The 25,037-nt window shown below is 39.8% G+C and overlaps 4 protein-coding genes across 17 annotated transcripts in view; 2 read left to right on the top strand and 2 right to left on the bottom strand.

Moving 5' to 3' along the window:
* Positions 1-668: 668 nt before the first annotated feature.
* On the top strand, positions 669-8,594 carry LOC122871250 (sodium-coupled monocarboxylate transporter 1-like). 2 transcript variants are annotated; one of them, XM_044186147.1, is made up of 17 exons: positions 669-1,040; positions 1,369-1,488; positions 1,905-1,970; positions 2,087-2,138; positions 2,255-2,322; positions 2,453-2,491; positions 2,909-3,024; positions 3,745-3,885; positions 4,066-4,195; positions 4,607-4,695; positions 5,012-5,121; positions 5,237-5,304; positions 5,488-5,574; positions 5,925-6,142; positions 6,475-6,578; positions 6,730-6,818; positions 6,895-8,594. In XM_044186147.1, the coding sequence occupies exons 1-17, from the start codon at positions 807-809 to the stop codon at positions 7,021-7,023; spliced, it is 1,860 nt and encodes a 619-aa protein (XP_044042082.1). In that variant the 5' UTR covers positions 669-806; the 3' UTR covers positions 7,024-8,594. The 2 variants fall into 2 exon arrangements, with proteins under 2 accessions (XP_044042082.1, XP_044042083.1); XM_044186148.1 differs by lacking the exon at positions 6,895-8,594 and having other exon boundaries at positions 5,925-6,138; positions 6,730-6,820.
* Positions 8,595-14,194: 5,600 nt separating this feature from the next.
* On the bottom strand, positions 14,195-15,665 carry lyrm5a (LYR motif containing 5a). The gene is made up of 3 exons (XM_044186151.1): positions 15,532-15,665; positions 15,190-15,262; positions 14,195-15,093 (listed from the first exon to the last, which is right to left on the bottom strand). The coding sequence occupies exons 2-3, from the start codon at positions 15,232-15,234 to the stop codon at positions 14,881-14,883; spliced, it is 258 nt and encodes an 85-aa protein (XP_044042086.1). The 5' UTR covers positions 15,235-15,262; positions 15,532-15,665; the 3' UTR covers positions 14,195-14,880.
* On the top strand, positions 15,293-23,176 carry dnai7 (dynein axonemal intermediate chain 7). Of its 5 annotated transcripts, none has more exons than XM_044186142.1 (17): positions 15,303-15,419; positions 16,064-16,081; positions 16,304-16,376; positions 16,620-16,708; positions 16,930-17,034; positions 17,381-17,518; positions 18,419-18,553; positions 18,723-18,826; positions 19,198-19,356; positions 19,501-19,654; positions 19,737-19,827; positions 20,119-20,282; positions 20,378-20,537; positions 20,628-20,842; positions 20,939-21,097; positions 22,358-22,471; positions 22,831-23,176. In XM_044186142.1, the coding sequence occupies exons 1-17, from the start codon at positions 15,348-15,350 to the stop codon at positions 23,104-23,106; spliced, it is 2,226 nt and encodes a 741-aa protein (XP_044042077.1). In that variant the 5' UTR covers positions 15,303-15,347; the 3' UTR covers positions 23,107-23,176. The 5 variants fall into 5 exon arrangements, with proteins under 5 accessions (XP_044042079.1, XP_044042081.1, XP_044042077.1 ...); XM_044186143.1 differs by lacking the exon at positions 15,303-15,419 and adding an exon at positions 15,628-15,730; XM_044186144.1 differs by lacking the exon at positions 16,064-16,081 and having other exon boundaries at positions 15,293-15,419.
* A 40-nt stretch (positions 23,177-23,216) lies between these two features.
* Positions 23,217-25,037, bottom strand: part of LOC122871248 (lymphoid-restricted membrane protein) — a 34,501-nt gene continuing 32,680 nt past the window's right edge. For all 9 annotated transcript variants that reach the window (XM_044186134.1, XM_044186132.1, XM_044186136.1 and 6 more), the window contains 2 exons: positions 24,651-24,799; positions 23,217-24,261 (listed from right to left, as the gene is read on the bottom strand). In XM_044186134.1, the coding sequence (XP_044042069.1) occupies positions 24,119-24,261; positions 24,651-24,799 (292 nt within the window). In that variant the 3' untranslated portion in view covers positions 23,217-24,118. The remainder of the gene's footprint in view (positions 24,262-24,650; positions 24,800-25,037) is intronic.

The raw sequence follows: 25,037 nt of genomic DNA, 5'->3' as shown, positions 1-25,037 counted from the left end.
TGAGAACCTGCTGTTCTTTCATTTATTTATTTCGATACTTTTATCTTTACTCATATCGTCCTTTTTTGTAAGTGTAAAAGTAAATATAAAAAATGCCTATCTTGCAAAAATATTGCACACGTGAAAGAATGGGACTCTTAAAAGAGGTTCATAAAAATATCTAAACTGTGGTTACACAGTGGGAGCTGATATCACAAATGTGGAGGAAATTGACATGGGAGTGCTTGTAGGCCATGGGCAATTAACTTGTAACAATTAAACAATAAATTAGATCTACAACACTTTTTATCATACACTGTAATTCATCCAGACATGTTGCAAAGTTCTTCTTTTAAATAATATGCAAACTCCAGGACAAAACATATGGATCATATTGTCTCCAGTATTCTTGTTCCTTTTGTGAAATGAGTAAACGTATTGATAGAGTCAGTATTTACAGAGTATAGTATTTTGTGTGTGTGAAGGTCTGGAGTCAGATGATAGCTTTTATCCTGCGGTCAGGTGAACAATTCATTCTCCTCGCCTGTTGACTTCACATGTACCTGCCTGGAATGCTCTCTCTCTCGCTCTCTCTCTCTCTCTCTCTTTCACACACTAACACACACACACACACACACACACATATAAAAGGTTTCGGTCTGTGGTCCTGCTCTCGGCTCAGTGTTGAGTGAGAAGGTGATGTATCAGGACTTCTATTCATTCACAGAGGACTATCTGTTTTTCCACTCTGAGTGCAAAACACGTGCGACAGTTTGAATAACTTTCTGAAAAGTTTTATTTCTAGTTTTGGTCTGACATCCACCAAAATGTCAGGGGACTCTCTGGTATCTGGATCCTTTGTGGTAGCAGACTATTTGGTGTTTGCTCTCATGCTTGTGTTGTCCGCTGCAGTCGGGGTCTACTACGCCTGGGTGGACAAGGGCCAGCGAAGCTCGGGGGACTTCCTAATGGGAGGCCGAAGACTGACGGCCCTGCCTGTCTCCATGTCCCTGACCGCCAGCTTCATGTCAGCCATCACAGTGCTGTCCAACCCAGCCGAGGTAAGGTTATAGCAGATTCTTTTTCAGTCTGCAGGATGCATCTCTTTAATGCAAGAAAACCTTTTTAGTGGGATGGGATGCATCACTTTCCCAGTGCAATTTCTCAGATTTTTCAGTGGAATCAGAGCCATAATGGTAGAGACAATGAGACATGCATGGGAGCTGTAATGCAGGGTTATTTATCACACCAATCATGGATACATTTCTAACTAATTAAATTAATTTACAGAACACATTATTAGAAATTGTGCATAGAACAAAATAGAAAAAAAGCCTTTATTCTACTTCTTTTTGGAAAACATTACAAATTCATATTATCCCTCTGTAGGTATACCGCTACGGAGCCAATATTGGATTTTATGGTCTCTCCTATGTAATGACGATGGTGCTCACATCTGAGGTCTTTCTCCCAGTCTTTTACAGGCTGGCCATCACCAGCACATATGAGGTGAGTGTGGTTTGCGTTTGTGTGGTCATTCTGTTTTCGTTCTCTTGCTGTATTTTTCTCACACAACAAAGTGTGTTTTTGCTCTGGATTATTTGTCCATTTTGTTATTTCTGTAACACATTATTGGATTTTTTAGGGCAGAAAGTTAAGGTGATTTAGAAGTGGTCCAGGGGTAGACGTTAGCAGTGGTGGATAGAGGGTAATAAATGTCAGAAGTGTAGATTGGATGAATAGGGATCAAGCACTGCTCCTTAAGGAACCCTTGGATCCAAAGTAAAGGTGAGTAAAATGAGTGGTCAATTTGTGATAATAGGGTATGATAACTTCTCAAATTGTTGATTTGAATGATGATATGATTGAAATTTATCACCTTTCTGATACTGACCTTTATGTTGTCTGTTCTTGTCTCTGCCAAGTACCTGGAGCTGCGTTTCAGCAGAGCAACACGTCTGCTGGGAACTGTGCTCTTCATTGTTCAGACAGTGAGTAAGAAGCCAGTCAACACATAATGACAGGGCTTTGACCTCTGAGGGTAAAACAGCAAATCTGACACCTGAAGGTCATTTATGTCTGTATTATTTCTCTGTGTCTGTCACAGATCCTCTACACTGGAATCGTCATTTACGCCCCAGCTCTTGCTTTAAACCAAGGTATGTTGGTTTGAGTCCACAGCGGTCAGATTCATGAAACATTCCTGCATGAGGGCACTTAAAGCTGCTTGGTTTTGCTCAGTTGAGTATGTCTGCAACCCCCCCTCTCTTTGCAGTAACTGGTATGGATCTGTGGGGTGCAGTGATTTCCACAGGCGTGGTCTGTACCTTTTACTGCACAATGGTATGTAACAAAATCTGCTCAACTGAGTTCTGCTGCACACAAAATTACAACTATTGACATCACTGAGTGAATTATTTGAATTCCTGAATTTTGAATGTACAACACCTGTTTGTGGTCTACATTGTTACAGGGGGGTCTGAAGGCGGTGGTGTGGACAGATGTGTTTCAGGTAGGCTTCTGGATGGAAAAAACAACATAACAAGTGGTTGGTATGGTACTACTGGTACTAATCCGTCAGATTTGTGAGGGAGTTAAACTGACCGACCAAGTTACGGTGCATGTGTTATACCTTCTTGTGGTTGCTAGTGACAATACTGCTCACCAGTGTTTCATACACCGCAGCTGTAGGCCACCACAGCAAGGAACTAATCTCCACTCATACAAAAAATAGGCATTACATATTAGCCACATTTCATTCAAAACACCAACATTTTGGCTCATGTTTTGGAATAATGCATTATACTATTATAATATGTTATCCAATAGTTTAAGTGCAACAAACTGGTGATATCAAAACTACTACTGGGACAAAGAACAGCAACGATTTGGTAAGCAACCTAAAATTATCAAAATCTTTCCCCTCCAGCTTGGTGTCATGCTTGCAGGCTTCCTGTCTGTCATCATCAGGTCTGTGGTCTTACAAGGTGGAGTCTTCCCCATCATCTCAGATTCACAACAAGGAGGGAGACTCAACTTTTGGGAGTGAGTATGTGGCAGAGTTGAATGACTCTAGGTAGGAAGAGATTAACACTCAACAGAAGAGGTACAGGAGCAGCACGTGGTTGTAATGACAGAGCTACCGCAACAGGCCCTCATGGAACTAGACGTAAACATGTTGATACACCGTAATAGTACAGAGAATTACAGTACAGTACTATCCTTCCAGCTATGAAAAACAATCTGCTGATGGTGCTGAAACATTCAAACCCTTTGTTCTGTCTGTCTCTCTACATGGTGCTGAAAAGTTTAATCCCAAACCTGTGTCCTAAATCGGAGGCTGTATGCTCTGAAGCAATTCTACACCAGATACAGGTTACATGAATGAATTGAGGGAGAGAAAAGGTGTATCCCTTGCAGACGTCAGCATTTCATAAACTGTCAATTGTTTGAGTGTTTAGGTGATCTTCACCAACTTCTAAAGTCCACAAATGTCACCTGGGTAGGTAACCTGGTAAATATTTATGTTCAGGTTGTCATTGATTACTGTTAACCATATCACTCAAACCAGACCAATGAGTAGGAGGCGCAGGCTCAGCCTTGCCTTCAGATTTTCTGAAGGAACACGTCTTTGTGAATGGTGTTTGCCGGAGGAACAAACCCCTGAACTACGGGACTGATGAATGATTTCTGGCAACAATTGAAACACTTTTAAATTCAAGTCTTTGCTGAAATTCAAACTGCCCTCTTTTTCTGTTTCACTAGCTTTGACACAAACCCTTTGAGGAGACACACTTTTTGGACAATAACCATTGGAGGGACATTTGTCTGGGTCAGTATCTATGGGATCAATCAGGCCCAGGTTCAGAGATACATCTCCTGCAAGAGCATCACTCATGCCAAACTGTGAGTCCTGTTTTACCAAGAGAGACATTTACTGAGACATGTGAAACGGTATAAATGATGGCAATATTAGCTCCTTCGATTCTTTGTTGGTATATATTTGTTGGTCTATTTACAATTTTCAGATTTTCTTTACATGTTTTTGTTCATGTGCTTTACTACTGTGTTTCTTCCTTTTTCCAGATCTCTGTACATCAACCTGTTAGGCCTGTTGTCCATCTTGCTGTGCTCAGTGTTTGCAGGAATGTGCCTCTTCTCAGTCTATAAGAACTGTGACCCGTGGACAGCTGGACTGGTTTCTGCTCCTGATCAGGTACGATGGAGAGATGCAGCTGACAGTTATGATGGTCAATGTCTTGACACACACACACACACACACACACACACACACACACACACATACACACACACACACAGCTGTACGCATGAGGAAAGAAAGTAACCGAGATTGTGCTGGGGTTTAAACATATAAGCATTGTTGTTTTTTGTGTGCTTGTGTGTGAGAGACCAAGATGGTCCAACTGAGATGAGAGGTTGCTTGGAAATCCATTTTCTGTTCCCAGCCAGCACCCACCCACTCACTCTTTTTTAACACCCAAGCCAGGTTTATGTATATATGTATAGATAGCTTATGTATGTGTGTATGTATAAATATATGTATGCACTGTGAGCCTCCAACCCTCCTGATCACATATGTTAATCCAGTGTCATCCTTCCTCTGTAGTTGATGCCATATTTGGTGATGGACATCTTGGGAGACTATCCTGGCCTTCCTGGACTGTTTGTTGCAGCTGCATATAGTGGATCTCTAAGGTTAATACAGCACTTAACGTTAAAGTTATTTCACTCAAAAGATCCTTTGAGAATTCAAAAAGTTGAGTGTGTATTGTTTACTGCCGTTTTTAGCAGGTTGTATTATAGGTTATATTAGGTCTGTTTCACCATATCATTAATTATTTAATTTCTTCATTTATAATTTCTTTGATCGGCACATCAGCACATGTTCAGTCCTACAAAGTGGGACTGACAGGAAAAAAAGTTGTTATTTTGCATCCATATATGCAAGGTATTATATGATGGTTCTTCTTTGACTAAACTGTGTGTGATTTTGGTGTCATATCAACCCCAGCACAGTGTCTTCCAGCATCAACGCACTGGCTGCAGTGACAGTAGAGGACCTGATCAAACCGTACACTAACATGTCTGAGAAACACCTGTCCTGGACTTCAAAAGGACTGAGTGAGTGGATTGTCCTCATCTGCAGTATTTCAGATGAATGAGCTGTCTGTTGAACACTAGTACCGTTAGGTGTTAATTAAGGAAAATCTCAAATTCTTCCCCATGTTGTTTGCAGGTCTTATATATGGGGTTTTATGTATTGGAATGGCTGGACTGGCTTCACTCATGGGAGGGATCTTGCAGGTAAAGTGCATAAACTCCATAGTCTCTGGTTAAACAAAGACAAAAATATTGATATGGATGTATGTGATTGTTAATTATGCTAAGTTTTGTAAGCTTTAGCAGGAGACTCTGCCTGGGGTTCATGATTTATCATAGGAATGAACCTTGCAATGCAACTTAAGTGATGTGTGCTTCTTTATACAGGCAGCCATCAGTATATTTGGGGTCATTGGAGGTCCTTTACTTGGTCTTTTTACATTGGGTATCCTCTGTCCATTTGCCAACTCCAAAGTAAGCCTGTCCTCATTTAACTGCAGTTTTTTGTTATTGTGACTCCAGTAACCCATGCTAATATTAAAACAGGATGTTAATCCAGCATTGTAAATTAATTTTTACTCCTGGGGTAATAATTTATGATATAAATTATTTGTCCTTTAAAATGTCAAAAACACTGACTAATGTTTATCTCAAATTACCAGGTCATAAATATCTTCTTTTTTTTATATAGCTCAGCAGCACAATTCCCCAAATTATACATCATAGGACTTTTTCACTTTCCCTTTAAAACTTCTGTATACCATTCATACCTGCTCCTCTGAAAAGGCCGTTTTAGTATTTTCAGTGATTGAAATGTCTTCTAGGGAGCTTTGTCAGGTCTTGTGTCAGGGTTGGTTGTGTCTCTGTGGGTGGGCATCGGAGCCCAGATATACCCTCCCCCTCCTGCTATGGCCCGACCTCTGTCACTGACCACTGAGGGCTGTAACTTCACCACTACAGACAGCCTCAACTGGACCTCCACTGCTCTGCCAACACAGCCGACCTCCATCACCACAGTCTCAGTACACAACATTGATGGCAAGTAAGTGTGTAACTGACTGTGATTGATTATTGGTTTGATATTATTTGCCATATTTAGTGACCTCAGCTGAGCTAAGGGTAATGTCTACCTATAAAGATGAAAAATTGTAGCATAAGAACATTGTGATATCAAGTTAGTAAGATGTTGTATGTTAGTATTGAATGAATGAAATGTACAAATCAGCTATATTTACTATATATATTATTAAATCTTTGCTGGATAGTCCAATTATACAGAACCTTCATAAGGAGAAATTAAAAAATATTGATGTCACAGTTTTGTCTGTATGTGCAAGATTTCACTCCTCGTGCACTATTTTCTCCCACCTCCAGGCCTCTGCTGGCAGATAACTGGTACTCTCTGTCCTACCTTTACTTCAGTCCTATTGGAACCATTATAGCTATCAGTGTGGGACTATTAGTCAGCCTTTTTACAGGTACTGTAAATAACATGTATCTTCTTGCATAATTGGCATTTTTATGAATAAAGTACTTTGGTAATGAAAATCAGATCTGGTTGACCTACTGGTTCGTAATGAACTCAAAGGTTGTTGATATGCCCTTTTGTGTTCTTAATGTGCATTTCAGGAGGCTGGAAGCTAAAGGCTGAATCAAGGCTTACCTTAATGAAAGAAGACACAACTTCCTATCACCTAGTGATGTTTTTCAAAGGCAGAGTGAGTGCTGCAGCAGGGAAACAATATTAAAAGCAACAGACTGATAACAGCTGCTGACTTCTGCTTTGTACTTCAGGTCACGAGAAGAGCAGGAAAGCCTGACCTGACAAACAACGGAGAGAAGAAAGTTGGCAACACAAATCCTGCTTTCTGTGACACTGAGATGGACTTAACAAACACAAAATGTTTGCCACCCAATTTCTAGATTCAATTTTCTATTTATTTCTAATTTTTCCTATTTGTTATGTCCTCTAAATACATAATAATAATATTAATCGCATAGTCCATTACAAGAAGCGTCAGTGAAGGATTTAAATTACTGGGGAAAAAATCTGTAATTTATTACAAACCAGGATATCACTGCTTTATCACCTATTCAAGAGACGAACAGGAAAGTTTGACCTGACAAGGGACAGAGAGGAGAAATTTGGCAGCACTAATCCCGCTTACTGTGATGTTGAGCAGCATTCCCACATGAAATGGAACTAATGTTTGTTATATAATTTCTGGATTAAATCTCATTTTTTTTATGGTGTAATACAAGAAACGTCAATGAAAGAGTTGAATTACAGAAAAAAAAATGGCGTGACTTTCTAGAATTTGTTACCAAAAAATAGCACTGCTTAGAATATTAATTTGTGCAATATTTATGTTCGGGCACTGCTGCCTCACAGCAAGAATGTCCTGGTTTCAAATCCACCTTCCAGCTGAGGCCTTTCTGTGTAGAGTTTGCATGTTTTCCGTGTGTCTACGTAAGTTTCCTCCCACAGTCCAAAGGCATGCAGGTCAGGTTCATCTCAACTGTCCATAGGTATGACTGTGAGTGTGAATGTTTTTCTGTGTATGATAAGCTGACGACCTGTTCACCCCTCACTGCGCATGATAAATACACATAATGGATGGACGAAATACAGCCAAACAGCCTGTTTGGAGAAAAAAAACATGATACTAGGTACAGACTTTTTTTTTTTTTACTTATATGACTGAACATACTGTTACGTTCTAGATAATAATTACCTAAACACATTTAGGAAATGAATGGTGTGAAGGCTGTTTTACTGTTATTGATTGTTGAGTGAAAAAATTACGTGGAAGGACTCTCATTCTCGCTCAGACGAAAGGTTGGTTTATTTTCCTGCAGTTCAGTTTCATGTTAGAAGGTGATTTGCCAGGATTTCCATTTATTCATAAAGGATTGTCTGAGTGCAAAGCTGCACACTGAACAGTTTGAATAACTTTCTGAATAGTGTTATTTCTAGTTTTGGTCTGACTTGCACCAAAATGTCAGGGGACTCTTTGGTAGATGGCTCCTTTGTGGTAGCAGACTATGTGGTGTTTGCTCTCATGCTGGTGGTGTCCACTGCCGTCGGGGTCTACTATGCCTGGGCCAGCAGGGGCCAAGGAAGCTCCAGGGACTTCCTAATGGGGGCAAAGACTGACGTCCTTGCCTGTCTCCATGTCCCTGACTGCCAGCTTTATGTCATCCATCACAGTGCTGTCCAACCCAGTTGAGGTAAGGTTGATGTAATGCTTTACATTAAAGTTCAAATGCAAAAAAAACCCCATCTTTTCTCACAATTAATTTCATCTCTTCCACTTCTTCTTGATTGAAGTGTCTCTTCGCACATTTATATCCTTTCAGAATGAAACAGAAAACCTTCTGAAACAAAGACTAATGGATTTATTTTAGGGTTATGTGCTCTTTGATAGAGAGTGATATACCATAGTTGTTGAGGAAACACAAGAATATATTTCGGCCTTTAAAAAAAAGAACGGTTCCACGTTAAATCTAACTGCAACTGAAATAACATCACATATATTACAGGCTGGGTGTCCTGGTGGCTCAGGGGTCTAAGACAATGGCCATGTGATTGCAACATCCCTGGTTCAAGTACAGCTGTTACACTTTGATGCATGTCATCCCCTCTCTTTCGCCCTGCGACGAGTTGGCCACTGTCCAGGGTGTGCCCTGCCTAAGGCCCGAAGTCACTGGGATAGGCTCCAGTCACCCGCGACCCCCTAACGGGGACCAAGCGGTAGAAAATGGATGGATGGATGGATGGATATTACAGGCTTTTTTTCTGTCGTTCCGGAGCAAACACATAAATGTTTGAGTTAATGGAAATCTGTCTCCATACAAAATCCCACAAGTCATGCTTACTGAACAGGAACAATGGGCTCAGTATTTACAGGTATATTGTGTAACATCTTGTATTTGACCCTCTTAGGACACTAACTGAACTTATCAGAACTATTTAAACCTACAACAATGTAAAAAAAACAAACAAACACACCCTTAAAGAAACTGTGTATTACTCTGAATTTTTAGAAGAGTTTTGTAAGAGTTGATAGAAGTGACAGCCAAACAGTAAGTCCCTGAGGCTGACATGGCTCTGATTCACAAAGAAAGATATGGGTCAGTTTGCTGACCCCACAGTCTCAAACATAGTGAGACTGTGGGGTGGGCATGTGTTAACGAGGCGTCAATGTGTGCAGGGCTGTAGGCTACTGCAAACTTCACCTTTCATGCAATGTCCTTGAAAAGAAAAGAAAAATCACAAATATTACTAGCAATATACACTTGAAGTATCAAAAGTACTCAACGAACAAGAAAACGTATGCAAAAAAAATGCATTATGAGTGTTTTACTATTATATATTATTGGATTATTATTACTGGTGTAACATTTAGCTGTTGTAGCTGGTTGAGGTAGGGCTAATTTTAACTAGTGCATCATATTTTCTAAGCTTATACATTTAGTATATAAAATCTTAATTTGTAAAGTAACTACACCTGTCAAATAAATGTAGTGGCCTAAAAGGTACAATATTTCTTGCTGAATTGAAGTGGAGTAGAAGTATAAAGTAGCTGGAAGTACTCAAGTAAAGTACAAGTACTGTGCCTCAAATTTGTACTTAAGTACAGAACTGAAGTAAATGTACTTAGTTACATTCCACCGCTGCTCCAAAGCCATACTATATAGAGCATGTTTTGTGATCTACAAACCGAACAAAGATTACTTTTATACAGATGATTGGACAGTAAAAAGTGGCAAGTAACAGTTCCATTTCATATGTGATGTTTTTGTGCATTGGCTATTATCCACACAAAAATGACTCATCATGTATGGCCCAGCTCTCGCATTAAGCCAAGGTATGTTGTTTTCAGTGCACAGCGGTCAACCAGGTTTACAATTCACATCAAATTCCTACATGAGGGCACTTAAATCCGGTTTTGCGTCATTGAGTGACTCTCTCTCTCTCTCTACAGTTACTGATGTGGATCTGTGGGGTGGAATTATTTCAACAGGCATTGTCTGTACTCTTTACTGCACATTGGTTAGTAAATAAATACATAAACGCACAGATGACGTACAGTTAGGTACATGGTCAAATGGCAACAGGCTCATTTAAAGCAAGTCCTCCAAAGCTTTACTTACAAATAAAATCTCTGCCTTTGAAAGCAAATAGAAATACCATATTTGCTTGCCTTTGTTGCTTGACTTTATTATCCACAGAGGGAAACTGGTGTGCACTGTGGGCACAGAGAAACAGAAAACAAATCATAGCCTGCTTCCCACCTCCATATTCTCAGCTGTAAGCCTGAATATCTCTCAGTAAGATTGTATCAGCTCCACCAGTCTGGGCAATGAGACCTGATAACAGATGCTCTTTATCCCCCTCTGGAATACTGTGTAAATGTAGTTCATCTCTAATTGCCTCAGCCAGGGGTTTAATCACAATGCTAAACATCAGGCTTCAGTATTAGGGTTCTTGTACAGAAACTGGAATGCCAATAACATATAGGCCCATGGATCAAAGGTTTTTCAGCATCCAACCCCACAATCACTGCGACTGTTGGGCATTACACACAGACACACACACACACACTCTATGGTGCCACCATTTCTTTTTATGTGTCCTTTTTTGTGGGCTACCAAGAATTCCCAATCATGTATATTAATCCCTGTCATCCCTTCTCTACAGCTGATGCCATATTTGACACCTTGACAGGCTATCCCGGCCTTCCCGGACTATTTTTTGCAGCAGTATATAGCAGCTCTCTGAGGTTTAAACTTAACATTAAAGTTATTCCACTCCACAGATCCAACTCACACACTTAGCATTTTAAGCTGTGCCATGTTGTCTACCTGGGTAATGTTCACAGTTAACCTTTAGGCATATTATTGTATAGCTCCATTATCACCATCATTTACCATCTTTTGATATAACATACCATAAATTTAAAGTAATTGATTTGATCAGTTTTACATGTCCAGTACTCCAAAGTGACATTGGCCGTTAAAATATGGTGGTTCTTGCCTGGACTGACAGGAAAAAAAGTTGTAATTTTGCATCCATATATGCAAGATATTATATGACGGTTCTTCTTTGACTAAATTGTGTGTGATTTTGGTGTCATATCAACCCCAGCACAGTGTCTTCCAGCATCAATGCAATGGCTACAGCAACACTAGAGGACCTGATCAAACCGTACACTAACATGTCTGAGAAACACCTGTCCTGGATGTCCAAGACTGAGTAAGTGGCTTGTCCTTGTTTGCAGTTTATACTGTATGTCAGGTGAATGATTTGTCCGATGAGCACCAGTATGTGACTGAGGCTGTAACTCTGGTAACTAAATTGTCCAGTTTTCAGATCTCAGTTTATGACACAATGTGGTTGCAGGTTTCTTATTTGGGGTTGTATATGTTACCATGGCTGGAGTGGCGTCACTCATGGGAGCTATGATGCAGGTAGAGTGGATCTGTTAACACACAAGCATCATCATTTCTTTTTTTATACGCAGTATAGCTCAAAACCAATTGCTCCAAACAGCTGCTAACAGTTTCTTACCACAATGAACCATCTTCAAATTGTGTTTTTAAGGCTGAACTGTAGATGTGTGTCTCCTTAAACAGACAGCTGTCACCATCAGTGGTGTCATTGGAGGTCCTTTGCTTGGCCTATTCACTTTGGATATCCTCTGTCCATTTGCCAATTCCAAAGTAAGTTTTTTCCTTGCGTCCTTGAGTGTGAGCCTCGGAGCCCAGATATACCCTCCCCCTCCTGCTATGGCCCGACCTCTGTCACTGACCACTGAGGGCTGTAACTTCACAACAGACAGCCTCGATTGGACCTCCACTGCTCTGCCAACACAGCCGACCTCCATCACCACAGTCCCAGTACACAACAGAGATGGCAAATCTGTGTGAAACTGGCTGTGATGAATGAAATAATTAAATATTGTTTAATATATTTTAATTTAAATAATTATTGTGACAGCAACAGCAGTTAAGTATGATATCAGATGGATAATACTGTAGATGATGATGGCACTAGATGATATTAATGATGATGTTAATAAGCAAATGTTAACACAGGTAAAACATTCTTTTACCTACTATAATGTAATTATTGCAGATATTCGATTATGAATCCTACCTTTACTTCAGTGTCATTGGAACTGTAACAGCTATCAGTGTGAGACTGATAGTCAGCTTCTTTACAGGTAAATAAATATATTCTGTTGGCATTGGTTAAGTGCTTTGGGTATGGGAAACAGATCTCATTGTCCGACTGCTTTGTAATGACCCTGTTTTGTACATTTCAGGAGGCTGGAGGGCGAGGGTGGATTCGAGGCTTACCTTAATGAAAGAAGACACAACTTCCTATCACCTAGTGATGTTTTTCAAAGGCAGAGTGAGTGCTGCAGCAGGGAAACAATATTAAAAGCAACAGACTGATAACAGCTGCTGACTTCTGCTTTGTACTTCAGGTCACGAGAAGAGCAGGAAAGCCTGACCTGACAAACAACGGAGAGAAGAAAGTTGGCAACACAAGTCCTGCTTTCTGTGACACTGAGATGGACTTAACAAACACAAAATGTTTGTCACACAGTTTCTAGATTCAATTTTCCTATTCATCATGTCCTCTAAATGTCTATTTTATGTCTTTGCCAAGTATCTGGAGCAGAGCAACCCATCTGCTCAGATCTGTGCTCCTCATTACCCTGACAGTGGTTAAGAAACCAGTCAACACATATAGTGACAGGGCATTGACCTCTGTGGGTCAAATCAGAAATCTGACCCCTATTTTAATGGATAAATAGCATATTTAAATGTATCCCACAACCAGAGAGTGCCCCTGATTGGCTGATGTGCTTGAGGTTTGATTTGGATACCCGGATGTGAATGGTGGTATTGTAACATCCGTTTGTGGTCTACATTGTTACGGGGTGGTCTGAAGGCGGTGGTGTAACCTGATGTGTTCCAGGTAGACTTCCGGATGGAAGAAATCCACATTGTGTGGTTGGTGCAGTAATACCAGTACTGCAAAGACAGATTTATAAAGGAATGGTGTTGTTGACCCATTCACAATGAAAATGTTTCATACACAGCACGACCATCACAATCCCTGGACAAACCAAAGGCAATGCTTACCTGGAAGGATACAAATTGATACAAAACAGCAGTATAAGATTATTGTGGCATCAAATCAGCATTGTGAATCTTTTACATCCAGGGTTTAATATTGCACTTCAATTATATTCCATTATAGTTAATAGTTACCTCATCAAAACTGTAAGTCAGTAATTTAGTTTGATTATTATCAGATACTTCCTGATTGCTTTTCCATTTTGACATTTACCATAAATAAGGCTGTTGGTTTAAACAAAAGTGAAAATTAAAACATACATTCTTTTTTAGAAAGACTTGAAACTATAGAAAAGGCTTTCCAACTTTAAAAATGCTTTATATATATTAAATTATGCTTAAAATTAAAATAGTTTCCCCCTTACGTAATTATCAAAGTATCTAGTATGTCGGAGTTTTCTAGCCTCTCAGTTGGAGGGAATTGTGGGAGATGTTTTGACATATTAAAAAAAAGGAATGAATGAAATTGCCTTGTGATAGAATTTCACCTATTCTGCATTCTCTGTTCAGAGTTCCCTTTACGCTCTTGAAAATACTTCAATAGTATTTTGTAATAAAATCTTGTTACAAGTTGATGCCACTAATTCCTTGTACTTTGCTACTCAAAAATTTAATTGAAAAACTCTGATCTAAACAATAATTTTTGGTACATACATTTTGGAAATCTTTACTTTATGTAATGCTGTTAGCAGCTCTATTACCTACTCAAGTTCTTCAAAGTCTGCTGATGTATGCTTTGTGCTTTTCCCTCCGAAGGTTATGAGACAGAAACCTTACAGAAGAAATCTGGTAACACCAGTCCTGTCTTCTATGACTCGCAGGTGGAATTACAAACGCAGCATTTGCACATGACGTGCAACCAGTTGTTGTGTTTGTTCTCGATACAAAAGAACAAATATATTTATGGTATAATCTCATCCAAGCAATGACAGTAAAGGAGTTAAATTGTTGAAGAACACTGTTGTGATTTTATTATGACACAGGACATCACTGTTTTAAAATATTGTTTGTTTTCTCTGCAGTAGTGCATTGATACATAGTCATGTGCATTCATTCTTCAAGAAATGCGACCATGTATTTACAAATACACTGAAATACAAAATACATTGTACAATATGATTCAGTCAGTCTGATACCAGCAGTTCATTACAAAGCAGGTGCAGGTCTGCAACTGTATTAACTATGAACCCTGACAAGAGTCGTGATCTGAACACCCATTTCAAAATGGACATTAAATTAATTAACCTTGATTGATGACATGTTGATTCTGGCTACACTCAATAATCCGCCACTGGCCTAACAACTGTTCTGGAAACCCATGATATTAATATAGTATTTGTGATTTACCTAATACTGGCCTTTAAGGTACAATTTGTGAATAAAAATGATCATCACTTTCTGGCACTTCTTACAGATGGATCTTCCATTTCCCTTGTGAGGTGAACTTAGTGTATTTTTATACAATGGGTATACAATGAGTTTTTCATTTCTGCAGAGTAATGTGTACTGCATCTCATTAGTACTGTTGCATAATATGATAAATAAAATATTGACACATTGACTGTACTTTCTTCACATCCTGTATTTCATTTCAGAAGGATAATTTGGTGCTAGCTGTGAGTGTCATTATTTTTCTGGTTCATAATACCTCTTCTTCATGGCTCGATATTTCCTGAGAAAATAGAGAGCCTCCAGTTCCTTGATGACAAAGTCGCCACGGTCCACAAGCGTTTTGATCTTTTCTGGGTCTGTCACGTCTTTATTCTTGATGAAAGCTGACTTCAGGCGCTGTCTGAAATAAGCTGCTCCCTGGGGGTACTCACGGCCAAGATACAGCAGCTTTTGGAGAATGAGAAACACAATAAAACCATTTGCAGCACAGGACACAACCGAACCTTGTGTGTGTAAGTGTGTGTCATTAACTAATCCACTTACAGTTTTGTAAAGTCTGATAACCTCACCCCTGAAAGGGTTGGTCATGTCAGAAGCGAGGTGGCCTTTCACACTTCTGAAACGAGAATAATATGAAAGAGAAACTGTTCGTTAACTAAAATGACAATGCAGAGAAAGAAACATTCGGTGGGCGTGAGTGAATGAAGACAGAAATCAGTCAAACAACAGAATTAACCAGAGCCCTAAAGAAAGAAGAGATGGGACATCTAACGGTAATCAAGCTAGCTACAGCTGTTTATCTAGCATGTTAGTTAGCATTTAACACATACTACATTCGTCGCAGACTCAACAAACAAGCATATTAAACAGTGCATTCATATTTACACGTGTTTTTTGTTGAGTTGATTTACTCCAGCGGTACGCTGATGAAGGCACGTCTCCTTTTCTTTCTCCGTCCTTTTCTTTGTCCTTCCTTTAACTACAGTATGTCGTTTTGTTACGTCGCAAATAAAACAGAAAACCACGCATGCGTGAGCGTTTCTATAGTTACTTGAACGCTGTAGAGCTTTTTAGTTTCAACATGGTAAGTTTTTACATTGTTTTTCGAATAAATTGCCCCTGTTTGGCCTTAATCATTGTCGTTATCATTTTTTTAAACCGCAGGATTTAACGTGAACTATAGTTAACTGTTACAAAACATAGAAAGGCTTAATATAACCTAAGTTACTAACTTAAAGGATAGTAAATACATTACGGCAATTAGCTAACGTTAGTAGCTAAACTGCGTAGCTTTCAAATTAACAGGAAGCACCCTTAATTTTGATGTTCTTTCTTTTCTTCAGTTTCTTACCAAATTTCTTGGATTCGTGTTTCAAATTTTTAACTTTCTCTCTATGTTTTCTCCTGTGAATGATAGCCGCCCAAGAAAGGAAAGGTATGAGCAAAAGTCAGTCAGCACATTTATAATTCATCATAGTAGTATATTTATGCAGCCAGGCTCTTACTCCTACAGTAATTGTCATTAACACGCTTGTACAGTCACATGTGTGTACCCACCCTTCTCCCCCAGTAATGTACCCTGTTCCAACTACACATATTGTAGTGAGCCATCACGGTTAAACACTGATATGTAAAGTTTTGCCGGTCATCTAAAAAGGGACGTAAGCTGACCAAGGCTCAGAAGGAGAAGCAGCAGCAAGAGAAGGAGGAGAGGAGGTTGCGAGAGGAAGGTAATCCAAATATCTGTCTCTATTAATCTATACTGGGGCAAAATTAGGTACTTGTTGGAAGCATTGGCATTCATGCAGTGTATGTGGTTAGTATGAGGCATTAAACTCTGCAGGAAACTGATGAAAAGTAATCTGTTTTGAGTTTCTACCAAACACTATCCAGGAATAAAAGAGATTCCTGCAGTTTTAGGATATGTGTTGAGGTACTGTACTTACACATCATATGTGCTTTTGCTTTTATAGAGGAAGCACAACTGCAAGCGAAGAAAGAAGAGCAGGAAAGATTGGAAAGAGAGAGAAAGGAGAAGGAGCTAAAAAGGCTTGAGTTAAAGGTAAGATGTCCCCTATAGCATATAATACCATGTCAGTCAATGTGCAATGCATCATCTGATTCTTTTTCTTTGTGAGGATAAATTCAGTATCAAACAAAACCCTGATTGAAGACCAGAAATGTAAATACTAAAATAGACAACTCTTTATGAAAATGTAAATACACAGTAGATTAGTATGGGCATATTGCTTTGCAGTGTTCATGGGTGTCTTTTGCTGACAGGACCAAGAGCGCAGAGAAGATGAGCTGAACGAACTCCGCCATCTACTGGAGGAGAATCACACTGCAGCATCCAAATGGAAAGCCGATGCTGTGGAGAAAGCCAAGGTGTGTGTTCCTGTCTGTGCTAGTTATTTAGCAAGATGGACACTTTGCATTAATAAAATATATTTGGGAAGTCTGACACATGTATTGTTACCAATGATCAAATTTTTCCTCAAAAAATACACATTATTTAGAATACTTTAAAAAAAATCCATACTCAAGCAAACGCCAGCATGGAAAAACAAGACTATAATGTGGATACACAAATAACTAAATATTATCTTTTTGTCCCCATCCACACATTTAGAAGTTAAAACAGCCTGATCAGGCATTCTCATCTTCCCTTCAAAGCACCACTAGCAGATTTCCTCTGGCTGATATTAACACACATTATGTTGTTTGTGTCCAGTGGGAGAGATACATGCATTGTGATGGTACCCCAGATCCAGCAGTACAGAAGGATATTAACACATATATCAGCCTATGGAGAGATAACCCAGAAGTCAACATCACACTCGTGCTCAAGCAATGTAACCTCGCTCTAAAGGTCTGTGTTTTATGTGTATCGTAGATATTTATGTCTTGCACTTAGTTGATCAATGAAGAGTAAATCTACTTCAGTTTTAATGATCAGTAAACAAATTATTTATTAGATATCAACACCAAATATTTGCTGGTTACAGCTTCCCAAGGAAAAACAATGCTACCTTTGAGTAATTTCATATATTAAAAATATGAATTTTCTGGGTTTTCAGCTGTTTATCAGACTAAGGAAGTAACTTAAGGATATTAGTTTGGGTTAATTACTTGATAATGAAGATAACTGTTAGCTGAAGCCCTAATATTAATGTGTGAAAGTGAGAGACAAAGAATTAAAGGCAGGAAAAACACATTTGTCAGTGTTTCTATAACCCGACAACAGTCTTATGATAGTCAAAATAGCACAATACAAAATAGAGAATATGCATACTTTGTTCAGTGACACATTAGTGTTTGTCTCTTTAAATGTGAGGTAGTAGATAAGATGTAAGTCTTCTATTTTGATATAATTAAGGTTTCACTTTGTCCTACAAATCATAATAAGTTTCCTTTATAATCATTCTGCTCCCAGATTTTCTCCAAAGTGCTGTACAGTTCTGACAGTAAGCATTTTTTTACATGGATGACCTATACAACTAAGCATATAAATATTAATGATATGTTCTACCTACTGAGCTACAGTATTTAGCACCACTTCAAGAAAAAATTACACCAAATGACTAATTCAAATTAACAGCATTATCATTATTTGCCTTATGCCTAAAACAAGCCCATTTAGGAAAATATCCAATATAGTCATTGCATTATAAATTTAGAATTATCCCTTTTAAAAGTGTGAGAGAAAATTATAATTTGCTGCATTCTAGTGTTACAAAATCTGTGATGAAATAAATGTTATCCCTTATAGCTGATTGAGGAGCTGGAAGGTCTGCTCAGAGATGTCACAGATCCACAAGAGGGCCAGAAGTACCAGGAGGCTCTCATAAATTTGCAGGAGCTAATCCACTCCAAACACCACCTCGCCACTGAGGAGATCCTCAAGGTACAAGACTCATATTGTACTTGTGCTATATAATAAAATGTATTTATTATTTTCTGCATGGGTTGCTTTTTAGTAATGTGCAATGTCCAAGGCAAAATGTGCAAACAGTGTGTGTGATGGCTTTTTGGAATCATTCATATTTTTGTGTTTTGTGGCTCGCTGGTCATAGACAGCTAGTGCGAACATCGACACTGAGACAGGCAACATGCAGACTGTGGTCAAAGATGACAATATTACACTGTGTCTCTGGGCCAACCTCAAGAAGAATCCAAGGTTTGTGGAAGAAAGTGCTACAAATACATTAAATGGGTTAAATGTGACAATAAAAGAAAGAGTAAGGTGTGCAGCTGTGACTTGATGGGTAAGGGATCCAATATTTTATATTTTATTTATACTTTACATTTGAAGTAGTATGAAAAGCAGTAATAAAGTATAAAAACTGAATTATGAATGTAGAACACAGGTAGCAATACTTTGCAATGGTTATTCAAATGTTTTGTAAGAACCTTAGAACAAGAGCATATGTCATGGCATATGTGTGACCTGTGAACTCACAGGTCATAACACTGTAATTGGAACATTCATATTTAGCAGGAAGTGCAAGTATTTAGTATTTCTCTTTCGCTTCTAACTGGTCCATTCAGGTTTAAAGGTTTAAACTTTAAAGAGGCGGGCCTGGGCTTTGAGCTTCCCAAACAGCTGGCTGTGAGCGATATCGCTATACGGATCCTCCACACACGTTATGACCACCTGTCCTTGGTGTCCAGGATGGCTCACCTGAGAATACACACACCCAGCCACAGGTACTTATCTGATAGTGCTCTTACCGCTGCTAATACAGCTAATACTACTATTACTATGAATATTTTTACAGTACTAATAATGCTGTTAATAATCATGTTCTCTTTGCTCTGTGTCCTTGTCTTTCCTCATGTGTTTGGTCCCAGATCTCTTGCAGGCGGTGAGGAGGTTCCAGCAGACATAGATGTACCTGAGCAAGGGGAGACAAAAGGAGAGGGGGAGGTGAAGGAAGACAATGAGGCGCAGCAGCAGAGAGCGGACGAGGAGGTGCAGTCCGTCCAAGGGTTTGAAGGGAGGAAGGTAAGATGAAGGAAAGACTTCCTGGTCTGGGTTACTAAATTCAATGTGATGTTTTCATTCTTACTGTGTATGTATCTCACAGAGTGCAGCCAGTCTACAGTCAAGGAGAAACAGTGCCCAGTCTGCAGAAGGTCAAGGGAGCCAGATACAGACTCAGATGGAGGCACTCAGGGGTAAGATGCCCAGCCTGACACGTCCTGACACTCCAAATGTAAACAAAAAGACAGCCCTACCATGCAAGATTTAAACCTGCTTTCACTCAAAATGATTGACAGGTCTTTTGATACATGGACTAACACCACTGAATAACTAAATCTAAGTTGCTAATGTTTTATAATGTAGATTAAGATCTGTCTACATCAATAAGTAAATCAAGTTTCAAAAGACAAAAAATTTCATTTTTCCGTTGAGGTATTAATCAACAGCTCTTCTTCTGTCTTGGATGATTCTTTTTCTCTCTTCAGCTGAGGGGGACTTGACTTCTCCCCCAGTGCAGCTGACAGTGATGGACCGCGGTGTCCAGGTGGTGGACTTAATGCAGTACACACCTTTGGGTGGGGTCCTCTACTATGACGTGTTTCACCTCCCGCCACAAGCCCACCAGGTCAATGGCTGGGAAATTAGACAGGTAAATAGAAAAGGGTTTCAGTGTTTGCTGCTTACACCAGGCCCAGCAGCTAAAGTTGACCTCACAAAACACCCACCGTGCTCATTGTTTTCTAGTTGTTGGACAAAGGGCTCCAGGTGTTCCCCTACCCTATGGAGAAGTCTAACTTAGATGACGACAAACCTCTTACCTGCCCTCCTGTTGGTGTGTCTGTGACATTGCCTGACTCTGTTGTCTTCTTGGAAACTCCCCAAGTGGCTCGCTGGGATGCTGCAGGTATGGCTGATTTGGAATTGACAGATCAGGTTTTGAAAAACATTTGAAAGGCACCAAAAAGTCAAATGTGAAATTGTTTTTTTCATCCAGGGAAGAGGTGGAGGATGGACGGTATCATTGATGTCTCTTATGAGGAAGCAGAGGCCAAGATCTCCTTCAAGATGGACTCCTTCCAGGCCTTTGTGCTGATGCAGGAAACATATGCCAACCTTCCCTTCCAGAGCTGGGAGCTCAGGCCATTGGGCCAAGACTCAGCTCTTTTCACCATAAACGGGGCACTCATTGACCTCAGTATCACGATCCAGGTAAGAGACTGGAAAGTGCTGAACCCACATAGAAGAGTAAATCAGGAGATGTAGCTTGACTGTTATAATTTGTGTTTGTGCCTATTTGACTAACAGGGTAATCAGGTTATGTTGCAGTCAGACCAAGAGAGAGGTCCCTCTCACCTCATAGGGAAGTGGATGAGTGGCCCCTCCCTGCAGAGAGCCATGCTCAACGCGGGGATCAACATCTTTGTGAATGAGTACACGGACAAATATGTCAGCACCTGGGGCAAGGTCTGCATATTTTACTTGTTGGCTTTTAGAATAGAAGATCATGAACAATATACTAGATTTGAGTCAGGTTTGGCTTTATTTGGTTAGCTATGCTGTGTTGAATGCACAAACCAGTGTCGCAGCATAGCATCTGGCAAGTATCCACTTATCAGTTTAAGAGTGACAGGAAGTGGGAGATGACATGTTATCCACTTCTTTCCAAGGATCATTTCAAAGAGTATATTGTCTAGGCTGGATTCACAATGCCATTTATGTTTCCAACTTATATTCTGCAAAATTTGGAGCAGTTGTTTTAATGGCTGTGCGCAAACAAGCAAGACTAATGTGTCCCAAATCCGTACTACATACTGATTCTAAGCAGGTTTTTAGTATGTAGTGATGTCACACATATTGTATCATTTCTCATTAGTATAAAATGGCAAAGTTTGTTGATATTTTTGTATACTAACTGCTAAAACAGTATACTATAGAATTAGTATGTAGTATGCAATTAGGACACAGCTTGAGAATACAGCCATGCTAGCAGCACTGTGATGCTCTACTTAGGAGCAGCAGTGCTCTCCGCTAAATGCTAACATGCTCACAATGACAATGCTAACACGCTGATGTTTAACAGGTACGATCTTTACCATCTTTTTTTAGTATTTTAGCATGCTAACATTTGCCAATTAGCACCAAACAAAGTAAAGCTGAGGTTGATGGGAAAGTTTTACAAGTATTTGGTCAAAACCAAAGTAGTTTGACAAATTTAAATTCTGGCCATGATGAAAAGTTAAGGGATCACTAAAGTTTATAACATTCATACTGAGTAGGATGTGAATGTCCGTACCAAATTTCTTGGCAATCCATCTAATAGTTGTCAGAGTATTTCAGTCTGGACCGAAGTGATGGACCGACCAGTTGGCATTGCTGCTCTTAACAAGAATTTAGCAAGTCAAATTTGTAAAAAAAAAAAAAAAAAAAAAAAAAAAGTATTCTTAACCAGAGGTGGGTAGTTACATGTCTGAATCATTGTATACATCTCTCTAGCTAATCAAAATATAGATGGACATAATTCTATCTGGACCAGCCACAACATTACTTACTTGAAAACAACCTACTCACATTAAATTATGTTAAGCTCAAAAGGGACCAGTCTACAGAATAAGTAACTTATTTAGATTTACCTTTACTGCTACCACTTGTTTGCATATCTCTAAATTACAGTCCAACATTTTCCACAGTGTTATAAATGTGCTGTGTGGTTTCTCTCCTCTTCAGGACCCACTTACAGAACATGCTGCCTACGAACAGATGGCCCTCTTTGCCTCTGCCTGCGCGTTCTCATGGAGCAAGTGGAATGCCAAATGTGGAGCTGAGCATCTGGTCATGCAGGTATTCTCGCTCACACATACCAACCACTAACCACACTGGCACTGTGACAATTAGGTGTAACAAAGGCTGCGCCACAACTGGAAGTTTACCGTGCCCTTTATACAAGCAGATTTGACAACTACAGGCAAGGCAGGGCAGATTTATCTTCTTTTCAGAATGAGGAAGAGGGACGTTGTGTAGTGCCAGACAGAGTGTAAAAAAAAAAAAATGCCTTGTCCCTCAAGCAGGGAGCACCTGGTTCCCTCTACAACATAATACTGACCATGGTTGAGCACAGACCAGAGATGAAAACTGCAGCAGTATGAGAGAAAACAGCAAATTCTTTTTCCTGTTTGTACTTCTTCCCTCTCCTCTGCCAGGTGTGTGAGCACCACGGCCCTGCTCCTGTGCCTAAGGGCTCGTGGAGTCTCTACCTGCTGGGTGCTCAGAGGAGTCAGAAGCTGGAAATCACAGAGAAGAGTGAGGCTTTCTCTCCAGACCATTATCCCGGCAGTGAGTTTCACTCCACCTTTATCCACATGCTGCAGGACAACATGAGCACTGATGGCATAACTAGGACCAGAGAATCCAATTATCTGTTTGTCGATACAGTACAGAGCTTGCTCTGTGCCACCAGACCCCTGATGTATTCATAACATGTGTGAAATTAACTTGAGGCTGCATTTTTTTTTTTAAATTAACAAATTAAAGACATTTTAAACTGAATTTGAAATGTGCATATGGATGCACATAAGAACACGTCTTCTATTGTAGAATTGGCTACTTTATTTGTGCAAAGTTTCATCTTCTTTGGAACATACAAAAGTGTATGAAGTTGAAAACGGTGAACCACAGCAAGAACTTAAAGAGAAAAATAAAAAACCCTTTGGTGTTAAAACTGTAACAATGTAGAATTATAACTTAACAAAAATAAACAGATATTCACATCTCCCCACTCAACACTAACAAACTCATAAATATAGATTACAAAATTTAAAAAACACTTAAAATGAAAGTTTTATTACCAGTGTTTATAGACTTAAGTTATAAAATGTCATCTGCAACCCACAAGGAAATTAATGGAAAATTCCATTAAAAAGGCTGTCAGTCCTGTTTCCTCAAGTGCATGAAATGTGGCACAATCGGAGCCATCGTCCATGATGTTTATCAATGGAAAACTGCACAGCGGCCCATTGCATGACTTGGTGGATCAGTGCTATCATTCTGATGAAGTTGTGATTGGTCAATGTTGTGCCAGCTGTGATGACTGATCAAGCCTGATTTGACAGATTCTGTTGGGTCCAGGTAGACAGTTGCCAGCAGCACTGACAGGAAAACTGCATCATAATGTGTTAACGATGTTGAGCAACCCACCATAAAGGACATTGGTTGCCACCACCTTTAACTGCTTCTTCTCTTAAAACACAGACACACACACACAGACTAACTAATTTAGCAAACGTGATGTGATGCATAAAATCCTTTATAGAGTTAACTATCCCCTGAGGCCTGGCCTGTCAAGTCTTCTTCTAGGAATCTTCAGGCACCAGTCAACTTCCCAACAGCCTCCACTCAGGAGTGGTACACTGTACTTTCTTCATCACCACCCCAGATCATTTCTGCAGAGGGCTGATCGGCAGTAACACCATCCACCCTGGTTCTCAGGGGCTAGACGGGGGGCTGTCCGTTGTGCCGGAGCCCTGCATAGGGCCACAGCAGCTGCTGGATGGTCATCCAGGAGTCCCCGGTCCCCACAGGGGCTGCATCTACCACTGGCTGCATCACCAGACTGGCCAGCAGTGCCAAGAGACCTGCAGGAGAACCATGAATATTTAACAGAATTGGGAAAATGTCTATAAACAGCTGCTCTTACATTAAAAGAGCAGCTGTGTCATTGTGATTGGAACATGTAGAACACAGACTGAGATTTATAAATGGTTTTAAAACCTATGAATGAATTTTCAGAAATTGTTTACGAAAACAGAGGAAACTCAAACCTGTAAAACAGTGAACTCCTGTATTCTAAACAATGCACATGGAGACAGTTAAATGTGAAAATGCCAATTTGTATAGGCTTTTAGTCAGTATAGAGTGGGTCATTTATTTCTATTGTTGTCAAATCCAAGTAGAAAATTATCTTTATCATCTATAAGATTGAAAAGAATTATCTTAACATAAGTACTACACAAACTGAGCGTACCTGCTAGCACCACTACCATCGCCAACCAAAGCCAGAGTCCCCTGCCACCTCTGGCTACTGCTGCGGCTGCCCGGGAAGAGGTCAGGCTGTGGGACAGAGACTGGGCCATTCCTGGGTCTGTAGACGTCGGGCTAGAGGAAGGGCTTGGACTGGAGGTGAGCAACGAATGAGAATGAAATGTTATCACAGGATGTGTAGAAAATGAGACATGACAGAAGAGAAGATGGTCCAAGATAAAGCAAGAGATTGAATAAGTTACCAAAAATGACACAGGGAAGGGAATAAGTCATCACAGAAGACCTTTTAGTAAAAACTGCATCATTTGTGGTAACTAATGCAATGGATGGCAGGCAGTGAATTAGCTGCAGCTTGGTGCAATCTAAAGTT

The sequence above is a fragment of the Siniperca chuatsi genome, linkage group LG23, assembly GCF_020085105.1.
Source record: "Siniperca chuatsi isolate FFG_IHB_CAS linkage group LG23, ASM2008510v1, whole genome shotgun sequence".
NCBI classification, from domain to species: Eukaryota; Metazoa; Chordata; class Actinopteri; order Centrarchiformes; family Sinipercidae; genus Siniperca; species Siniperca chuatsi.
This window is presented reverse-complemented; position numbering and strand designations above follow the sequence as displayed.